The sequence below is a fragment of the Onychostruthus taczanowskii genome, unplaced genomic scaffold (assembly GCF_017590055.1).
Source record: "Onychostruthus taczanowskii isolate IOZ18803 unplaced genomic scaffold, ASM1759005v1 scaffold13, whole genome shotgun sequence".
NCBI lineage: Eukaryota > Metazoa > Chordata > Aves > Passeriformes > Passeridae > Onychostruthus > Onychostruthus taczanowskii.
The window spans coordinates 10459190-10481085 of NW_024498462.1; the positions used below are offsets into that span (position 1 = coordinate 10459190).

Consider the following 21896-nt stretch of genomic DNA (forward strand, 5'->3'; position numbering starts at 1 on the left):
CTTGCATTGCCGCCCGCGCGCCCCCGGCATGATCCGCGGCGCCTGGATGTCCCCCCGCGGGGGCGCCGCCGGCGGGGCCGTGTGCTGCGCGCCGCGCCGCAGCGACAAGCCGGTGGCCGACCCCGAGCGGGCGCAGAAATGGCGCCTGTCGCTCGCCTCGCTCCTCTTTTTCACCGTGCTCCTCTCCGACCATCTGTGGCTCTGCGCCGGGGCCAAGCTGCGGGCGCGGGAGCGGCCGCGCCCCTGCGCTCGCCCCCCGCCGCCGCCGCCGCCGCCGCCGCCGCCGCGCCCTTCTTCGCCTCGCCCTCCTCCAAAAGGACCTTCCTGCAGGCTTACTTCAGGAACTTCAACCTCTCCTTTTGTGATACTTACACGATCTGGGACCTGCTGCGGGAGATGGCCGGCCCCGACGGCCTGGACTGCAGCCTGGACAACCTGATGGTGGACCTGGTGGTGGCGGCGGCCGGGGCGCTGGACGGGGAGGCCTGTAGCAGCTGCGTCCAGGCGTACCAGCGGCTGGACCAACACGCTCAGGAAAAATACGAGGAGTTCGACCTCTTGCTGGAGAAGTACTTGCAATCGGAAGAGTACTCGGTCAGATCCTGCCTGACGGACTGCAAGGTACGAGGGGGCGTCCCGGGTGAGCTGGGTCACAGCGGGCTTGGTGGTATGGGGGTACCGTGGTCCAACTGCTCTCACACCTACCTGCGGGCTGGGATCTCCCTCTGCTCCCCAAATTCTCCTGGCAGTGGTGGTGGGATAGGTCTGGAGCCCTTGGGAAGTTGGGACAGGGTGGTGGGACAGAGAAGGCAAAGCAGGACTTGGCCTGAATCAGCACTCGCACATCCCTTCACACTGTGCACACACAGGCAGCTCCTGTCATCCCACTGCCAGCACTCCATTCCCAACACCCTGCTCCCAACACAGTCCAAGCACCCAACTCATGACACCCCACTACTAGCACCCCAATCCTTGCAGCTCACACTCATCATGCCTGTCCTGACACCTCAATCTCCACATGTCACCTCACTCCAAGTACCTCACTCCTGACACCCCAGTCCATGCTAGCCTCACCCACACCCCTTTCCGTGTGCACCCTTGTGCACACAGGGGCTGAGCTGGGGCACATGTGAGGCCCCTCACCTTTGCCTCAGACCTGTTGCTGCTCCTGGGACAGCTCAGGGTTCTGCCTGGCTGTCATTAGACCAGTGGTGACCTGAGATGAACCGTGGTGCCAGGGCCCCTTCCTTGTATGCAGCAGCTGTTTTCCAGCTCTTACACCCTTTCTGCCCAGGGGTTCTGGAATGTGCCTCCCACCTTGGTGTTCCCCCCAGTGTCACTGACTGTTGGTTATGTCTCCCAGCATCAGTGGGATCAAGGCTCAGTATGGAGCCATCTCCTCTCCCAGATGAGAGTCGTGGTCAGATCTCCATCAGGCCCCCAGTGTGGTTGTGCTGGATGCTCGTTCTTACAAACCCGTGGTGCCTCCAGCTTCCACCAGCTCCAAGCTGCCTGGCTCACCTGTGCATGCTCCTTCCAGACATCACCTCTGGGAAGTGCAATGGTCTCCATAATTAAATCTGCTTCCCTTTCTCAGAGCTGTGTCTTGGGGTGTGTGACAGCATTGTCCCCACAGGGATGTTGGCAGTGCTTCCTCTCTGGCAGTACAACAGGACTGGCTGCTCCTCTTCTGAGACAGGAGTTTTGAGGGACACTTGGATTTGCAGAGCAGCTCTTGAAGTGGTGTTCATGCCCTGGGAAAGTGCAGGAGCAGCACCAAGAGCAGCCCTGGGACACCAAGGGGGTGTCTTTCAGCAAGGGCACATTGGTGAGATCCTGGCCACTATTCCAAGGATAGGGTCGCTTTTGTGGGGAGCTGGGTTTGAGCAGGAGCTTGTGTTTGTGCTCTGGGCCCGGGCCAAGGCAGGTAATTACAGTCTGCTTCCCACATTCCCCTTGTGGTTTCCAAGGGACGTGGTATTCAACCTGCTCTGAGTAGTTTGGTCCTGCTGCTCCACTTCCACAGGGTGCTGTCCATTGTGCTGCTCCTGCTTCCAGGGGCCCAGCAAGATCAGGATCTCCCTATGCCATGTCTCGTGGAGCATAAACACTACAACTTCAAGCTTAGCTTCCATCTCTGCTGGGAGACCCAGAGAGAGAAGTGAAAGAGGTGCGAAAATAATTATGTTGAGACTCCAAAGTGTGTAGAAACAGAGCTGTGCTTCAATGAGTCTCCATTAATTGTCCCTGGGTTTAACATCCTTGATGGGAGAGCAGGAAATGTGCAGGGCAGATGCAGAGCTGGAGGCAGTGGCAGGACTCGTTCCTCTGAATTGGTTCTGTGCCATGTCAGTGCATCCTTAGAGCATCTGTGAGCTTCAACCTTGCATTCCACAGGCAGCACTTGGGAAGCAACAGGAGGCAGGAGCAGCAGGGACAACCTGTGCACACTCCCCTGGGCCACCCACTGGGAAATTCCCATAAGAGTGCCCAAGTCTACACACTCCCACTGGAGCCCTCACAGCTCCCATCCTTTTGGTTGCTCCTGAAAAATCAGGCTGCTTGTTTAAGGCCATTCACTCCATATTTATGTGTCTTACTCCAGCCTTTCACATCCATGAGACTCAGATTTTCCCTCTTAGTGGCTGTTCCCCATCTGTGAATTGAGGCTAATACCAGACCCTTCCAGCACTGTGGTGACGAGTGAGTTTTGGCCTGATTTTGAGTCCTCTGGACTTGAGCAGGGACTACAGCTACTCATTGCCTTGGAAAAATGTGGCTGGTGGGATTTTTGAAGCAGTTCGAATTTGTGATTCCCATCCAGGTGCTGGGTAATACCTGTTTGTGAGGGATGGCAGTGTTATTGCTTGACAGGGATAACATCTGAGAGCAAATACCAGGAAAACAGCAAAGGAGTGGAGGAAAACAGTGGAATGTGCAGCTTGGCCAGTGTGAGAGCTCCTGCAGAGCCCTCACAGCAGGATTCTGGCTTCTTGAGCTCTGGAGCTGGAGAAACGAGATTTAAATGATATTTCTGGGACATGGGGCCGTGGGAGCAGGGCTGAGTGTGGAGGGTTAGTGCTGCATCCTATTCACATCCCTGCCATTCTGTAACAGCAGCTGGAAAATTGAAGATTTTCAGGAAGCACAGCACCTCCAGCTCACCTGCACACAGCCTCCCTCTGCTGAGGCACGGATCCCTCTGGAATTTGATGCCTAAGAACACAGTAGACAGCTCATAGGGAGCTCTATGGCAGCCAAACCACTCCGGTGATTTTGGCTCTTTATTCCACCTGATTTCAAAGAACAGCAACACCAAATCCCAACTGGAGCTGCCAGTTCCTTCCTATGGCAGCAGGTTTCACCCTGAGCTAAAATGTTGGAAGTGTGTAAGTTCAGGAGACACATAATGCCCTGTTAAAAATCCATCTTGAGAGCTGCCCTCAGGTTTCGGGAGAAAAAGCAGGTCCTGCCAGGAGGGGAAACAGCATCCTAGACATCCCAACTCCAGATCCATCTGTTGGAATAAATCACTTGAGCTCCATTTTCTTCATGTGGGAAAAGCCAAATCTTTATTCACATAACTTATTTTATACGGTTTTCACAGACCTCCTGTGCACTATTACCTGGTAGTTTTCTTACTACTTCCTGTGTTGGTCAGAAGGTGATTTGTGTGTATGTGCTAAGGTTCAAGTTGTTTACATTTTTCTTCTGTGGGTTCTCCTGGAACAGATCTAATAAGTGCAGGTGCACTTATTTATCACCCAAAAAAAGTTTTTACATTAATGAGCTGTTCATACCCAGATTGTTTTCACATGGGAACTTGCAAAGTTCTAGCTGCATTTAGAAGAAATGACAGGCTAGCTATTGCTTTACCAGAGCAGGCCTGATTTTATGAGGCCTTTCTTTTATAGTTTCTCTATCTGTCTGCAACATCCATCTGTGCCTGGAGATAGGGGAAGACTGGACCAAAGTCCTCCTGGGAGATAGGAATCCCATGAAATGGTGGGGTCTGTGTGTAATTCAGCTGCTGAAATTACTCAGTGCTGTCATACTCCCCCTTTTTATTTTCTGCTTGGGGATCATTCCTGGGCAGATCCCACTTTCTGCATATGTTGTTAGTCCTGTGCAGCACAGTCAGCTTCCAAATCACTCCCTGGAAATGTTTTATTTGTTACTCTTCCAACTGACACCAGAAATCCCTGTGGCTGAGAGACAGTGAAACATGAAGATGCATTCTGGAGTTTATTATTTGTATTTTGCATTTGGTGGGATTTTGAGGGTCTGGCTCCCACAGGGATGCACCTGGACAGGGGCAGCAGTGTCCTGTGGACAGGAGGAAGGGATGGAAGTGGGTTCACAAGGTCCATCCATCTTCTCAAATACATTTCACCTCGTGCTGCGAGGATCTGCCTGCCAGCTGCTGGGTCATGCTGCTAGGTAGGGATGATGTGGATAAAAGGTGGCAAATGCCTGTGTTTTTCTGAACATAAGAGGGAAAAGTCATTAATTGAGTCAGGAGCAGCTGCTGGTGGCCTCCATCTCGCCTGTTGCTGTGTAACTTGTACCCTTTGTCACTGCAAGATGCAGTGAACTTGGTGCACTGAGCAGTTGTGGGGACACTTTGGAGCATCCTCCAAAGGGGCTTGAGGAGGTCACAGCCTGGGGATGTGGATATTGGACTCGAATATCCATCAGGAAATGTGGGGCAGCAGCAGCACTCAAACTGTCAGCCCAGGCTTTGCAGGGCTTAGTGCAGGAGCAAATCGCTGTCCCTCCAAAGCAGTGCCCTGAGGGATGCTTAGGGCTCGTTTGTGCCTTTCCCATCTTTCCAAACAGGAAAAGAGCAGTGTTGCTCCAGCTCAGACACCAGATGAGAGCTTTGCTCATGCCAAGGCCGAGCTCTGCATGCTGGCTCCCGCCCAACTGCTCCCAAAAGTGCCCCCTCCCGCCAGTCCTGGGGCAAATCAAGATCTATGGGACAAAGCCTGCGGAATTAAGGAGTCATTAGGCTGCAAGAAACAAAGCTGTGGCGAGAGAAGGGCTGACAGGCAGGAGGGGGCTGGCAGCAGAGCTGGGCAGGCTGGGCTGGACAGGACCTGTAGCTTCTCAGACGTGATTAGATTATCAGGTTTCTCAGCACGCGGGCCTGTGGCTGTGGGATCTGGTTCTGCACCTCTGGTTTCCCCAGCACCCCTGGCAGGGCAGGTTCTCACTCCTGAGGCTTTGCTGGTGTTTCTGTGCCATGGGTGCATAGTGATGTGGTGAGAAATGGAGGCTGTTCCTGCTCTGGCATCATCCCTGGCACATCCCACACGGAGCAGGGAGCAAATCCCCAGTGCCCAGGTTCAGCACTCTCTGGGGTCCTGTTTTCTGGCTCTTGTTTAACCAGGAATAGCATCAGCAATCAGCATCCCTGCAGAGCATCTCTGCCTGTGGAACATCCTCTGGAAACCTAAGCCTGCTGGTGCCAGGAGCTTTGGGAACACCATGTCTTGGGGTTATCCCAGTGCCAGGGACACCTCTTGAGGGAACCAAAGTAGCATTTTACCTTCACAAAAGTAGCTCAAGTTGAGGTTTTTTTCGGCTGGGCTTATCCAAAATGCTGCTAAACCTGGTGCACTCCTGCTCTGAGCCTGGATGGCTCCTTGCACAGAAAGAAGGTCCCTTGAGAACCATAGCAAAAGTGGTTTCACCAAAACCTTGTGCTTTTTTAAAGTTACTAAGTTACTTGAGGTTATTTAGGGTTGCTAAGTTACTTTAGAAGTGACGCTTCCAAAGAATCTATGGATGGGTGACTGCAAGGTTGCACCCTGGACCTGGTCTCCTGTGGAGCTTTTGGTGCACCAGGAACAGCAGGAGGGGAGAGGCTGTTCCCACACACCTGTGTCAGCTCCAGATCTTCTCCAAAACTAGCCTGGCCAGTGAGGTGTTTCATGAGGTGAAAAAAGGTTCCAGAGTGAATTCGAAAGTGATTCCAGCACATCAGTGCAGTCATTTGGCAGCTTGAGCAGGAGCACATGCATGAGCTTAGCCAAGTGTGAGCTCCATGTTCCCCACCCATTCCATGGGAACAAAGGGAATTTTTTGCAGCCCTGCACAAAAATGTGGTTCAGTTGTATAAAGAATTTGAGCCAAAGGACCATGGTGGGTTTGGTCTGCAGGTGCTGTGGCTGCAGCCTCTTCACAGCCCAATGTCTGGTACCTCCTCAATGCTTGAAAACAGAGATCAGGGTTTGAAAAATAGGAGAAAGAAAAGCTGAACTGATGGAAGGAGTTTGCCCCCTGGAATAAAAGATGTAGAGGTGTCAGGGATGCTCCAGTGGTACCTGGAACTTGGGAGGGCTGCAAGCCAGGTGGGAGTGGGGATGCTCAGATGCTGCTTGGATGGTCGTGAGTTTTGCTTAGGATGGAGACATCTCAAACTGCCTGGGAGTGTGTGGTGGGCTGGAGGCCGAACCTACGCAGGTGCTGTGGGATGAAGTGGTCTCTCTTGGGGTCAGGATGTGAATGGGAGGGATTTAATGGGGATTGGGTGGTTTTTGGCTGCCTCTTTTGCTCTGGTTATCTGTCAGTCTTTGTTGTCTGCCTGTCCTCACCTGTGTCTGCCAGAGGTGCTGCGGAGACAACCCACAAGTTTCCCAAGGCAGCGGCAGGTCTCCATGGAGCAACAGGCAGGTCAGCAAATGGTGCAGGGACAGCGAGGGAGGGTGACATCTCTCTCCATCAAACTGTCACCAGTAGCTCCAAGTGCCACAGGCTCTAGCACCGGTTCCTGCTCCGTGTGCTCCCAGCTGTGCCTGTGCCATCAGTGCCGGATGCAAGCCCAGCTTCTCTATGTGTGCCCATCCCTGGGAGCATGGTGGGCACAGGGGCTTCACCAGCAGGTTGAGATGAGCTCCTCGGAAATGCCACCTCAGCAGCTGGAGATGGAAAGTATCCAGCTGCTCTGTGTGGTGCGGGAAGGCTCTGGGAGTCAGAGCTCAGCAGCAGGTGCGGTGATATCAGCAAAGTGTGAGATCTGGGAAAACAACACCACCCCAGCGCCCTTGCTGTGCACATCCATTGTCACAGGCTGCCTGTGGCCGTCCAGGTCAGGGCTGTCTTGCCATGCTGCTTTTCCTACCAGGCAGTGATCTGCGCTCCCCATGGACACAGGGATCTGCTAGTGCTGCCTTGATTTCCAGCCCTGCACGCATCCCAGGGAGAGGAGGCAGCACCTCCTACCCCAGCCCCAGGAGGTGGGAGAGGATGCGCTGGGTGTCTGCTTGAGCCCAGCTGGACCTGCCCTCACAACGGGCTTCACCTGGTCCCTGCCTGAGGACGGGATTCTTTTCCATCAGGGAAGGAGCCGTTCTGCCCAGTGGGGATCACACATGGCCTGGCCTGACCCCGGTGCTGGGCAGTGCCAAGGATCCCACACAGAGAGGGTTTGTCAAAACATCCCACAGCCCCAGGCCTGTCCCTGGGGATGCTCCACAGGCTTTTCCTCTGCTGCAGGCTCCAGGGCTGCCCTGCAGGGTGGGAGGCAGGCAGGTGGCAGAGGCAGGATGTACTTGGCTGCCGGGGGCTATTCCCGCTGTCACGGGGATGCCATTAGGATTCGACTCATGCCTGGCTCCACGCAGGAGCTCAGCTCTGCTGTCCTTTGAAGGGCAATGACTCAGGGACAGCAAATCTGTGAATGAGACACAGAGGCAAGAAGTAGCCATCTGTCCACGCTGCTCCAGCCCCATTCCCGTGGGCAGAGCCAGCAGCTGCCTGCCTGGAATGGCTCGCCTGCTTCAGCCTTGCTCCTCTTCCCAGTGCCTGGCTTTTCCCTGGGGCCTCTCTCCCAGCCATGCTCCTGGGGTGTCACAGGAAGAGCAGTGCTGGCAGCATTGGCTCCCCCAGATGCTGCCAACGTGGCCACTCTGTTCAAAAAGCAGCATGAAATGGCCTCACCTGGCAAGGATTTGGTTTTCCAGAGCTCTGTCTGCGCCAGCACCCTGATGTTCCTGGTCCTGGCTGGAGAAGGAAATGCCACCTGCCCTGCTCATCCTCTTGGGAGTAACAGATACACATGTTTGGCATCTTGGCTGGAATCTTATCCCTGCATGGCAGCTCTGCAGCACTGCTGGTGGGTGGAGGCTGCAGATGGACAGGAGAGTGAAAGTGGAGCTGGAGAGGGGGCCTGGAAGTGGCTGGGTTGGGGGTTTTCCTGGTGAGGGGTGTGCCAGCTCCTGGCTTTGCACAGATCAGGGAGCCTGGAACGCCCTGAGCCTGCAGGCCCCAGTCCCGAGCATTCCCCACTGCTGGTGTTTACAGAGGGAAAGGAGGCAAGTGGAATTTTCTTGGAATTTTCTGAATAGCTGCAGTTTGGGAAGGACTGACCAGTGCCAGCAGAACAAGAGCTGTGTTTGTGTAATTGTATTTTAATGTAATGATTTCAACCCCCTTCAGACCTGGGCATCTCCCTGATCTGCTCTTGGTCTTCAGCGTCATATTCCTTGGAGCTGGTTGTCTTCTGTGTCATTTTCCATGGAACTGGATGTGGAGAGGAGGAATCCACAGGGGATTCTGCCTGTGTGTGCAGGGAGCAGTGTTTTCCTGCCTTGCTGTGTTGCTTGTTTGTCATCATTCCTTGCTCTCCCGTTCAAATGAGACTGTCAGGAAGCACCAGGAGCTCTGGGGTGGCAGCCTGGCTCAGAGTGTGGTCCTGGCATCACTCTCCAGACACCCCTTGCTCTTGGGAATGCAGGGGAAGCACTTCCACTCTGTGGAGCACGAGGGACAGGGAGAGCCCCAGCCTGTCCTGGGCTCGCTCCAGGGGAGAGCAGCAGGAATGGGTTTCCCTGCAGTAGCACATCCCTTGGGATTCTCCGTCTGAGGAGCGATGCCAGCCGGGAGCGCCTGCCTGCTGCTCACCACGGAGACTGAGAGTTATCCTGGGGCTTTCCTCCCCTGGAAGGGAGCAGGAGATTTCTGCAAGTGCTGTTCAGCCAGGGAGAGAAAACCAGAGACTGCAGCTCTTGGGTCTGACATGAGCCATGGCCTGTTGTGTGTCTCCAGCAGTAGGAGCTGCCAGGAGTGCTGATAAGCATCTCAAAATCATCTTTGCTCGTGTTTAAGGGACCCGTGGGCACAGCTTGAGGTGGCTGCAAGACCCAGCATGAGCATGGAAAACCATGCACATGAGCATGGAAAACTGCACCTCCCTGTGACCACGGAAGGTGCCCAGGAGCTGGGATGCTCCTGTCTCCCTGCTGTTTGCTCCATGAGGGAGCAGGGATGGGCCAGATCCTGCTGCTTGCCCATCTCTGTGGGGTGCACAAGGATGACATGAGGGACCAGCTTCCTCCTGCTGCCTCATACCCTGTCCCATTCCCACTCAAGCCAAGTGGCACCTCACAGGATGCCGTGCAAAGGGCTCCTGGCAGAATACAGGATTGGGCTGTTCCATAGGCATTGGATACAAGACAGCCCTGCTGAGACAAGCCCTAGCTGGGCTGGACACTCACACCATCCTGAGAACAGTTTTCCAGCCTCACCACTTCCTTGGAAGGGGGATGAGCAGAGAAACTTCTCCCTTGCCCCCATCACTGGTGGGTAATTTATGGCTCGTGGCACTGAAGTGTCTCGCCTTTATTTTTTTATATCCTATCTAATGTAACAGGATGTTCTCATTAGGTGTATAAATGTTTAATCCACTTTTGAATCCTGCTAAGCCCCTGGCTGCAGCAGGATCTAATGGGAGTGAATTCCTCAAGCCATCCTAATGGATTGCAGGGACCTCACTTTCCCTCTGTCCCCAACTCCATCGTGTTCAGCTCCAGTTTTGCAGAGGTCTTTAATTACTTTTTAAGTCATTGGGCTGGTAGGATGGGCTGGTTTCTGACCCACTGGGACTGACAGGTGAGGGATTGTATGGGATGCAGCTGCTGGAGTGAATCTCAAGGAGGGCACAAAGCTGCTCCAAGGGCTGGAGCCCCTCTGGAGCCAGGCTGGGAGAGCTGGAGGTGCTCACCTGGAGAAGGTGGGACTCCAGAGAGACTTCAGAGCCCCTTCCAGTGCCTGAAGGGGCTCCAGGAGAGCTGGAGAGGGACTTGGGACAAGGGATGGAGGGACAGGACACTGGGAATGGCTTCCATGGCCAGAGGGCAGGGGTGGATGGGATATTGGGAAGAACTTACCTCAGAGTGTGGTGAGTCCCCGTGTTCAGCTCCAGTTTTGCAGAGGTCTTTAATTACTTTTTAAGTCATTGGGCTGGTAGGATGGGCTGGTATCTGACCCACTGGGGCTGGCAGGTGAGGGATTGTACGGGATGCAGCTGCTGGAGCGAGTCTCAAGGAGGGCACAGAGCTGCTCCAAGGGCTGGAGCCAGGCTGGGAGAGCTGGGGGTGCTCACCTGGAGAAGATGGGACTCCCAGAGAGACCTCAGAGCCCCTTCCAGTTGCTCACCTGGAGAAGGTGGGACTCCAGAGAGACTTCAGAGCCCCTTCCAGTGCCTGAAGGGGCTCCAGGAGAGCTGGAGAGGGACTTGGGACAAGGGATGGAGGGACAGGACACTGGGAATGGCTTCCATGGCCAGAGGGCAGGGGTGGATGGGATATTGGGAAGAACTTACCTCAGAGTGTGGTGAGTCCCTGGAACTGGAGACGTGGCCTCCCCTCTTCCACCTTGGGGCATAGCCATGTGGTGTCACAAGGACAGAGCCCTCCAGATGCCAGTGAGAGCTGCTCTCTCCCTGGCCACCAGCTGTTTGTCCCTGTCTCCTGGTGTCCACCCCCTTCCCACACAAACCTCCACACTCCAGCTGGCTTTGCCTTCCTGACAAGCTGCTCTTCTCTTCTCTAAAGCCCAGCCAAGAGTTTTTTTGAAAGAGGAGCACAGAGCAGCAGCCTGGATTGATTGCAGGCTGGGAATGCTGGTCCCTGTGGCCTCACTGTGCTCCCAGGCTGGGATCTTGGGACAGGGACTGGCTGTGCCTGGGGTCTGGCAGCAGTGCCCACGGGCAGCCCACCATGGCTGGGACACCATGTCCCAGACACTGCCAGGGAATTCCCAGGGTGAGTAGAGGGGACACACCCAGGATGTGAGGAGGGGGGACTGAACAGGAGACTGACATCAGGAATGCTGGGATAAGAGCTCCCTTCCGTGAGCAGAGCACTGTCACCCCGTGCTCACCCCCCTTGGAGAGAGGATGCATCTACCCCGAGGTGGAGTTGGATAATGAAATGGAAATATTCCATGGGAATTGGGATTTTATAGCAGTGATCTGGGATCAAAAGCCTCCTGCAAAGGGCTGGGGGCTGTAGGAATGGTCAGGCAGAGCTGGGTGGCTGGACAGGGGGTAACCTCCAGCCAGATCCCAGCCTGCACTGGGAAAAGTGGGAGCTGTGGTGGGAGGGAAAGGGCTGCAGACACTGCTGGGCAGGGCATGGAGCAGCCTGTGACATGCATGGAGACAGGCTCTGGCTGTGGGAAGCAGGAGGGCCTGGCAGTGGTCACTGCCTTCCTGTTCATCCAGCTGTGCCATTAATTACTGTGATTAATCAACAGGCACAGGCACATGGCCATGTTGGGATGCCGTGTGCTCTGTCCCCTCAGCACAGGAGCTGTCAGAGGTGTCCAAAGCAAATCCACAAGCTCTGCTCTTCCAGGGAATGCTTCCTGCTTCTGTGCAAGCACAAGCTCTGCCTCCTGGGCTTGTTCCAAGGGCAGTGGGAGCCCTCTGTTCCAGGGCATCTGCTGGGTGAGACCAGGCTTTTCCCTGGGCTCTGCACACAGCAGCCCTCGGTGCCATGAGCAGATGAGCAAAGCCAGAAGGCTGTGATGTCTGTGATGTCTGTCCCCTGAGAGCATTCCCAGAGCTGGGAGCTGGCACTGCCACCTCCTACCTGGAGCTGGGAGCTGGCACTGCCTGGAGCTGGGAGCTGGCACTGTCGCCCCGCAGCCCATCACCTGTGGGTGCTCTGTGGTTGCAGAGACAGGTTGGGGTGCTGGTTCTCCCGGCCTTTCCCACTCCAGTCCTTCCCAAGGCATGTGTTGAGCTGCCTGATATCGTGACATAGTGTGGCAGTTGTTACCTGGGCCTTGAGTGTGTCAGGTGTGTGGGAGTCACACTTTAAAGCTGTTTTCTCTTAATTTTGACCAGTGAGCGACTGGGGTGATTTGTGTTTCAGGCTGGGTTTGAGTGGCTTGGATGTGGAGGGGAAATTTGGGGCTTTTCCATCTAAAAGAAGGAGCATTCACACAGTCTCTTTAATCCAGGAACTGGGAATTAAAGCTAAAATGCTTTATTCTTAAAATGGAAACTAAAAGTTCTAAATTTTAAAACTATCAGCTGCTTCATGGGGTGATTGAGTGGTGAATGAGTAGCTCTGACAAGTTGCTTCCAGGTAATTTGGAAGTGATTTCATCACTCAGGACAAGGGATATAGTCTGGTCCTGTGGGATGTAGGTGGCAAGTTTGGGAGCACAGGGGATGTTCCATTGCCCAGGACCTTCCTGGAGGATGAGCCTGGTCAGTGCCAGACCCAGGCCCCCTGTGCCCAAATGACACACAACATCAGGATGCAAACTGCTGTCATGGGTGGGATGGCTGAGGAAAAACTTCTGGGAAAACCAACCCTGGAGAGGAGTGGGCTGCAGGGTAATGGAGTGCCTGGAATGGGCACGTGCCAGCCAGCCCAGCAGCTCTGTGTGGAGCTTCCAGTGGTGTTTGAGGAACACCCACTCCAGTTGGGATTCCCACCATTCCCTGCAGCCTGCATGCATCCATCCCCATTCCCCCGTCCCCATCCGTGTCCCAGGCATTCCTGCTGGCAGCCCCATCCCAGTGCCCACCACAGCCACCATTCTGTGCCCTCTGGAGCTGGGTACAATGGGCAGAGGCTCCCCTGGTTGGGAAACGGAGGAGCTGCGGCTCCAGTGCTGTCATCGCCAGGCAAAAGGCAACTTTATATTAAAAATGAAGGAAAAACAATACAAATCCCATAATCCTGCCCAGTTGTTGGGGTTTAGGGTTGGGTTGCTGTTTTTGTCCCCTCTGTCCTAACCCAGAGCATGTGAATGTGTCAAGGCAGGGATAACAACTCCAGAACTATCAAAGAAACTAAAAATCAGCTGTTCCAGAGATGATGTTGGAACAGCCCATAGCAAGGAGAATTTTTTTCAAAAGCCTAAAAGAAGCTGGTTTAAAGCTCCACATTGTTACTGTCTGAGTTAATTGAATACAGTGGTAATTGGACATTGCAGATGTGTTTGTGACTCCTCCTGGCTGGCCCTGCACCTCAGTATTCCCTTAATCCTCTGCCATCCAGGGGGGCTCTTCTCTCCCCCAGCCTGTCCTGCTTCCCGCGCTGCATCCTTGTGTGCCAGAGCTTGGAGAGCTGCCCGAGCGGCTCATTAGCGGTGCTCATTTCCCTGTGTCCAAGATTAATGAGGCACAGCCACTCCAGATGCTCCTCTCAGACCAGGATGGAAATGTGAGTCCCAGGAACTGCTCTGGGAGGGGAGGGGGCTGCTCCAGGCTGGGGGTCTGGCAGGAGCAGGCCGGGATTTTTCTTCCCATCCCTGCTGGGAGCTGGGTGCACCCAGTGAGAAGAGGGAAAGGAGAATCATGATGGCAGAGCCCAACTTCCAGAGTGATCCTCACCTCTGGTCCAAGCACACTCCCAGGTCTCCTTCTGAGATTATTTTTTAGGTAAAACTTCCCTATTTCACTCTGCCTTCCAGTCTGCATCTCCCTCTTCCAGAGAAATGGATTTTGGTCTGGGGATGCTGCCCCAATCCCCACCTCTCATTAAGGAGGAGGATTTGTTATGTTTGTGCCATTAGCAGGATTTTCCTTGGGGAAACTTCCCAAGCATTGATTCCTGTTCAGTTTGTTGTGTTAATTACAGCTGGCATTCCCAGTGAGCATCCAAACTATCCCAAGCACTGCATCCTCTGCAGTGGTGGTGTATCTTGAGAATGCTGCTCCATTCCTGCTCCTCGGTTCTCCCAAAATGCAGCTGGGATGGTTCTACAGGCAGTGCCAGTGTTTCCAACATACTGGCAGCAACTGGACTGGCCTTGAAGTGGCCAGATTTGTACAGAAATCCTAAGGACACAAAAAGTTTGGAAAAGCTGTTTGGTGGGGAATGGTGTCCTGGTACTGCCAGGAGACAGAGGGAATAGTGCAGGCAGGGAAGAACTCCCATTTGGCACAGAATTCCCTGTGAAAGCACCATCCCTCTGACTGCTGCTTCCAGACCCCACTGGAAGCGTGAGCAGACAGTGTAATTCACCATTAGAATCCAATTCATTTGGGGTTTTTTTAATGATGAGGTTTTTCATCTCACCTCCAAAATTCCAATGTGGATAGATAGCCTGTCCTCTTCCTTCCATATAAATTGGGTGTCTGAAGTTGGCTCCTTTCCTAGGCAGCCAAATTCCCTGTGCTTTCTCAGAGTCATGCAGCCAATCCTCCAGAGCTAAAAATGCAGAAAGAGGGCACCAAACTGGAGCTATTTTGGAGTTGAGGTCACTTTAATTTACTTGGCCAGGCTGGAGATCTGCCAAAAGCCAAACCAGAATGGCAGGAACACTGATTGCAACCCAACCCGCTTCCTGAAGAATCCAGAGAGGGCAGGAATGGAAACCAGGGAGCTTTCCTAGTTGATCTAAGCAGGGAATAAATTTCTTCCTGTCCTAAATTCTCACATGTCCTTTTTAACAGCAGAACTAAGGAGGTTGTGTGGGGTAAGCTTGGAGATACCAAAACCTTGAGCATCCCAGGGAATTTGCTCCTTGTCTGTGACATGGATCTCTGTGGGTGAGTGATGGGAGGACACTGGGGTCTCCTGGAGATCCACCTGTGTCTCAGCCTGATCCCAGTGGAATGGGAGAGCCCTGTTGGACCAGCAGGTCTTGGATGTCTCTGGTTTTCAGTACACACAGGCAGTTTCCATCCTGCAGATCTGCAGGAATTCCTGCTGCAGCACCTGGAGGATCTGCTACAAGGGAATGGCACAGGCTGGTTGGTGTCAGTGCTTCCCTCAAAGGGAAAGGAAAGGAAGAATGGAAGGCAGCCAGGGAATCCTGGTTCAGGTTCTGGATGAGTGCTCCAGCTCTGCCCTCCCCAGTGGTATCACCAGCTCCTTGCAGTGTCTTCTTCCATATTTTCATTAAATTCATGGAATGTTCCTGTGTGTGACCCCAACCCTCTGCCAGACTTCCCTGATGGGAATCATCACAAACATTTTAGGGGGAATATGTGTGGATCCCTGCAGAGCCTGTTTGTGCCAGCTGTTTCCACATGAGAGCGGGATGAACTCAGCTTCCTACAAAGCTCTGGGAAATCTCCTGTTCCAGCTGCCTTTTCCCCCCAAATCTGGAGCTAGGACAGCTCAAGTGACACCCACAATCCTCTGCTGGAGCACTCAGTGTACCCTCCATGCCAGGCTGCATGTGAGCCCAGGTGGGAGCTGGGATGTGACTGGGATCTGGGAAGCAGCGTGGGAGAGTCGGAGCTGGGAAGAAGACTGGCAGGAAATGGGAGTGAGTAAATCAGCCGAGCTCGCCTGAGTTGTGACTAAAGGGGGAGCGTGAGACATCTGCAAATATTAGAGATGTGTAAACACAGAGCAGGGAGAGGGAATGGTGGAGGGAATGATTGAAGGGAGTGAACTTTTGGATGGAAAAATGTAGGTCAAGTATGAAGGAAAACTTGTAGGCAGCGAGATAAGTGCTGTAAAACAACCTCCTTGGGAAACACAAGTCCCACTGATGGAGATGTTTATCCTAAGGCAGATGAGGGCTGGAAAAGAGGCTGAGCTGGAGGGATGGATTCAGGGTGTCCATCCCAGATGGGACTTGGGCACACCAGTGATGTCCATCCAGCTTCTTGTGTGTTCATAATTCCCCTTAAAACTGCAGGCTGGTTGTGGTTCAGTTAATCCATCCAGATTTTAATTCTGAAAACTTCATGGCTTTGGGGGGAATTCACCCACCTGACATCAGCCAGTTCAAATTCAAGGAGGTCATCCACACCAGCTGCCCAAAATCCTGGATGGTCTCCAGGGGAAGGAGAAGCTCATCCAGTCGGATACTCCGAGGGTTGGGGTGTTCTCAGGACACCCTCTCCTTGTTGCTCTAAAGGCACCCCAAATCATTAAGGTAATTAATAAAGCCTCTCTCTGTTTTGCTCCACATTACACTGGAGTGTGTGGGAACAATAGCATCGTGTCCAGGCAGAGACTGGTTGAGTCCTCAGATTGGAATAAGGATATGGCCTGTCTGAATGCATCCTGGGCAGCCAGTGGCTGCTTTGGAGCCCATTTTACACCCCCTGGTGCTGTGTCCCATCAGTGTAAGGTGTCACTGTCCCCTGAGCTCTCTAACCCTCCTTTACATCCTGTTGAGGTTCCATAGCAGCAGTGACAGGTCCTGCTTTCCCAACGAAGAGAAACTCATGGTGCCTGTGCCAGCCACTGAGGGGTCCTGCTGTGTCCTCCTTGCTGTCCCCATGTCTGCTTGCTCCACACACTGTCCCCAGGGGACAAGGGGCTGTCAGGGAGAGCAAGTGTTGCACTGGGGGTTGTGGCCCCTCCAGAGCACAGGCTCTTCCTCCTCAGTTCTATCAGCTCGGGCAGATCATGCAGTCCTAGCATGGTTTGGGTTGGAGGGGACCTTAAACCCATCCTGTCCCACCCCCTGCCTCAGGCAGGGACACCTTCCACTCTCCCAGGGTGCTCCAAACCCCACCCAGCCTAGCCCTGAACACTTCCATGTTCAGGGATGCAGATCCAGACCTCGAAACTCTCCTGCTTGTGTCCTCACACTCTGCAGAGTTATTCCCTCCTCTGGAGCTGCTCCACTGTGTCCCAGTAATTAACACCCAACAGGACAAGGAGAACAAGCACCTGCATTCCCACATCCCAGGGGCCAGCCATGGCCGTGGTACTGGGGACTGCTCCAAAATGTTCACTCCATAAATTGTGTCCTGGTGCCCATTAAACTTTTTGGGATGGAAGTTTCACCAAAGCTAACACAATTCTGTGAAAATTCTGGCTTTCATGATTTGGCATTTTACAGGGAAAAAAAAACAAACTAAAAGAACTTGCCAAGAATTTCCCAACCTCCTTTCATGATTTGGCATTTTACAGGAAAAAAAAAAAAAACAAACTAAAAGAACTTGCCAAGAATTTCCCAACCAGCTTTAATCCTGAGACACCACTGTGGGCCAAAGAAACAATGATAAGGATCTATGAAAAACATGGGGAAACAAAGAAGTGATGGGTTTAAAGGCTCCAGAAAATGAAAATGCAGCTGGAAGGCGGAGCACTGGGTTTCTCTAAGCATGCCGAGGAGGGAAACTCACTCTCTTTGAATCACAGGGAGCCCTTTCTAGCTGGTTTCAAAGGAAGTTGGATGTGGTCATGGAATGACCGTGGTGCTGTCACTCGTGCCCTCATGAGTTCGTGGATGAACTGGAAGTGCCATGGGTTTCTTGCAGCCGGAGGAATGATGCACACCAGGGGAAATGGGAGTTCTCCTTCCCTGTCTGCTACAGCCAGTGGAGACAAACAACTTCCCCCATGCCTGATGCTGGGGAGATAAGGGAAGTTTGGGAATATGGTTGTAACTGAGCCAGCTGGGCTATGCCTGGCTGTCTGCTGTGGGCACAAGCACACGGAGGCTGGAAGGGAAGAGGGAAACCCAGGACTGGACAGGATGGAGAGGCAGGGAATGTGGCACAGCCTTTCAGTCACAGCTGAAACCCCAGGGTGCTCTTCCTTCTGGAAATGTTGCCAAGCACAGCTTGAAGTATCAGGAAGGTGAACAGAGCACATGAAGACACCTGTACCACTGGTACATCCCAGTGCCAGAACATCCATGGAAAATGAACAAGTTTCCCCCTTCAGCCAAAAGAAATGGCACAGCAGAAGTTCCAGATATCAGAGAATTGGGAATCTCTCCAAGGACCTGGTGGGGAAGGTGAGGAAGGTGTTATTTGCTGGCAGAGAGGGACAAGCCTGAGGTGCAGTGGCTGCATGTGCTGCATCCCAGCAGCTTTTCCAGCAGGAAATTTCCAGTAAAGACCAGCCCATGATGTGTTTTGCTGTTTCATGTCCAGAGCTGATGGGGGCCAAAGCACTTTAGAGAAGGTGAGAATCCTCCCCTTCCCAGGAGAGCCATGGGATGTCTTGGGAATGAGGAGGACACTCTGGGATGGGTGATAAGCAGCGTTTGAATTTTTGTGTGACGGACTGAGCTCTTGGGTCATTGATGTTGGCAGAATCTGCCACAATGCCTGTCTGTAGGAGACATTATTCCATGTGGTAATTAGCTTGATTTTTGTGGTGGATTTAGCTGGATAGACGAGTTCCACCATTGTTACACTCCAGTGATTGTTTGAATCCATCATTCAACAAATGACCCCAACACACATTTCCCACAAGAGCTGGGAGCTCTCCCATCCCCTTCCACACTGCAATGCTCCAGCTGTCCCAGTGCTTGGGGAAGTGACATGTCCTTCTCCGTGATTTCCCCCAGGCTGTCTACAAGGCGTGGCTGTGCTCCGAGTACTTCAACGTGACCCAGCAGCAGTGCCGGCAGCGGATCCCATGCAAGCAATACTGCCTGGAGGTGCAGACCAGGTGCCCCTTCGTGTTACCGGACAATGATGAGCTGATCTATGGAGGTTTGCCTGGCTTCATCTGTACGGGTAAGGAGGGCCGGGCTCACACCGGGCACAGGGGGGTGTTGGTGAGCCCTGGAAAATTTCCAATCCACTGCCTGAGTTTGGAAGGCTTGTCGGGGTGGAGTGGGAGGAGAGGCAGTGTGGAAACATTGCCTGATGCCAAAACGTGGCCACCCCAAGGGTATGGGGGTGAGGGGTCAATGGGGGCACAGCAACATCTCAGCCCAGGAGGTGAAAGTCCTACTTCTGACTGAAGGCTAAAGCATGGAGGGAGCTACAGGTGATGGGTTAAAGCAGGGTGGGGATGTTGAACCACTGTGAGCAGGATTTGGGGAGCCCTGAGCTCGCCTTGCTGCGCAGGCTCACAGACATGCTGGGGCCAGTCCCAGGGGGTGTCTGGTTGTCCTGGTTCTCAGGTGTGCCCATCCCACAACTGGTGGGCACCAGGGTTCGCTTCCTCTGCGCCTCATCCTCAGTGTCCCGCTGACCCCTCCTCCTGCTTCCTTCCTTCCTGCAGGCCTGCTGGAGAACCAGCTGCCCGACGAGGAGGCCAAGTGCTGCGAGGTGCAATGGGACTCCTGCGAGCACCCCCCAGACAGCAACGAGGACACATCCCCCAAATCCACGGCGTCAGAGTCGCTCCATTTCCACCGCCACGACCCCCACCTCCATCACCAGAGGCAGAACCACTACCACCTCTACCACCACCACCACCACCAGTACCACCAGTACCACCAGCCTCACTCCCCGTCCTTGCTGCCGGTCTCTGCGGGGTCTCGCCTCGGCAGCAGCAGGATCAGACTGTGCGTGCTGGTCCTGATGCTCCTGCACACCATGGTGTCCTTCTCGAGCGTGCACGGCGGCGCCGGGGGGCTCGGCCTGGAGACCCCGCCCGCCCTGGAGGAGAGCGTGGCACGGGACGAGTGACACAGAGGGCAGAGCCGACCTCCAAGGAGAACGCCAGATCTTTTCCCATAAGGGGGGCACATGCTATTCCTCCAATGGGAGGCACGGGATTGGGGGTGGCACACACGCACCCCCGCACATCCCCCAAGAGCTGCTCGCGCGGGGCATCCCCGTGGTGAAGAGTCTCTAACGCGCACAGGGCTGCGGGACCCGGCGCCAGAAGGGTTCGGGCAGGGCCAGCATTGCCGGCCCCGCAGGCGCCGGGAGGGCAGGAACGGCACGGGGCCGGGGAGACTGAGGGGAGGGGTCCCTGGGAATCGAAGGGTGTCCCCATGGGACTGCCGGGTGTCCCCCGGCCGCTGCCGCGAGTGCCTTGAGTGCCCGCGCCTCCCCGCCCGCGCCGTGCCGAGGTTTGACGGTCAGCCCAGCCCTCGTTCTTTTTCTCCTGGGTCTGAATCCCGAGGGAGCAGGCGGAGGGGCAGCACCTCCCGGCACAGCCTGGCCCACTCCTGTCCCAGGGAAAAGCCACTGGGGCTCGGGGCAGAGCCACCCTGGCGGGGCGCAGTGTCCTCAGCACGGCGCTGCCTCGCTGGTGGCGTCTGAGGACAGGAGTGGGACGCTGTGACACTGCACTGTGGTACCACTCGGGGTTGGTCTCACTGCATCCCAGCTTGCTCTTCCCGCCTTGCCTTTCCTTCTCCTCTATGTGAGGAGGAGGAGAGGGAGGAGGCTTGGAGCAGGAGGGATGTCCCCAGCATTCCCACATCCCACTTTGCAAAGTGTCCTGATGATTTGGTGTAACCTTTTTTGTTGTCCTCCCTGGCTGGTGGGACTGGTCTCAGTGAGGAATTGGGGAGATGTGACTCCAGCAGCACACAGGCTGTGAGGGAGAGGGATCCCACGTGGCAACAGTTGGATGCAGGGAATCCCAAAGGCATCCTTCCATGCTTCCCAGCTACAAATCATTGACTGGATGGCAGGAGGACTGGGCAAGCGGGCTGGAGAAATCTGGCTTGGAGGGAGAGTCTCCCACACAAAGAGGCACTAATAAAGCCCAGCTAGGGAGGAGCATTTTTGTGAATAGTTTCAATCCATGGATGCCCCCAGATCCGGAAATTTCTGGGAGCCCAGCTGGACTTGGCTGGGCAAGGTGCTGGCTGGTGTAGCCTCGTTTGGCTCATTTGGTGTGGTTTTTTAACCTGAGCTCAGCATATCCAGGGATTCAGCCCCAAACAAACATCAGATCCCTAGGATCTGATCCCCAGGTCATTTCCTAGGAAACTCCCAATTCTCCACCCACCCACCAGAACTGCTCCCAGCATGGACACTGCGAGGTGGTGCCTCCAGGCCAGGCACCAGGGGCTGTAATTTGTCCTGGGTGTGGGCAGGGAAGGAAGAGAGGGTGTTTTAGCACAAGGTCACGACTTGGGTGTGAGCCCACTCCCAGCTCCCCGAGGGGCTGGGATGGTCCTTCTGTTTCCAGGCTGGCTCTTGACAGGAACCTACAGCAGAGCCCTGCGTGGGTCACTGCAGGAGACAGGGATGGAGCAGGAGGAATGTCCTGCACCCCAAATTGATCTCGGATCCCTGTGAGGGTTCAAGAAGTCCCAGAGTTGATGATCTGTAGGAGTTTTGTGGTTTCTGGTCTGTTGAGGTGAAGCAAAACCAAGCAGAGCCCCGTGAGCAGAGCCCCATGAGCAAAGCTACTTCCTGCCTGGCTGGAAGAAGGAAGTACCAGGCATCTCGTGGGAAGCACAGGTTTCCTGACATTTCCAGCCCATTTCCAGACCAAAGAGGCTCTGAGAAGCAGCTGAATGTTTGATTCCTGCTTTGACTTGAATCTCAGAGCTTTGGGGTGATGTTTACACACCACCAGTTGCCTGTTCCTAAAGTTCTGCAGAGACGAGGCCTGTGATCCCATTGTCCCATGGTTTTTGGGGTGGGAGAGGTGGTGCTCATGGAAGATGGAGAGTGTTTCCAGAGCAGATTCCCTTGCTACTGCCACCCAAAAAGTAGGATGTCTCTCATTTGACTATTCCTCATCCATCTAATTTCAGCCCAGTTGACACCAATCAGAACGGTTGGACATGGAGCAGTTCTGCAAACCGGGATCCAATCCCTAGGTTTTCTGTGAGCAGTGGGTTGTGGAGCTGCTCTGAGAAGGAGCAAAAGCTCCCATGCAGGCCAGGGGAGGGAGCACAGCCCCGTCCCTGCCTCCAGACAGCCGGATCCCAAAGGAAATTAGATTTCTCCTGTACTGCCAAGAGTTAAGCTAATTCCAGGCGCCTCTCTCGGAGATAGACTGTGTCCAATCTCGGAG

The 21896-nt window shown here is 54.3% G+C and overlaps 1 protein-coding gene across 1 annotated transcript; it reads left to right on the plus strand.

The window, feature by feature from the left end:
- The first annotated feature begins 14 nt into the window (after nt 1-14).
- On the plus strand, nt 15-19612 carry NALF2 (NALCN channel auxiliary factor 2). The gene is made up of 4 exons (XM_041396745.1): nt 15-223; nt 265-621; nt 18523-18694; nt 19188-19612. Exons 1-4 carry the CDS (start codon nt 29-31, stop codon nt 19595-19597), a joined length of 1134 nt encoding a protein of 377 aa, XP_041252679.1. The 5' UTR covers nt 15-28; the 3' UTR covers nt 19598-19612.
- The last annotated feature ends 2284 nt before the right edge of the window (nt 19613-21896 follow it).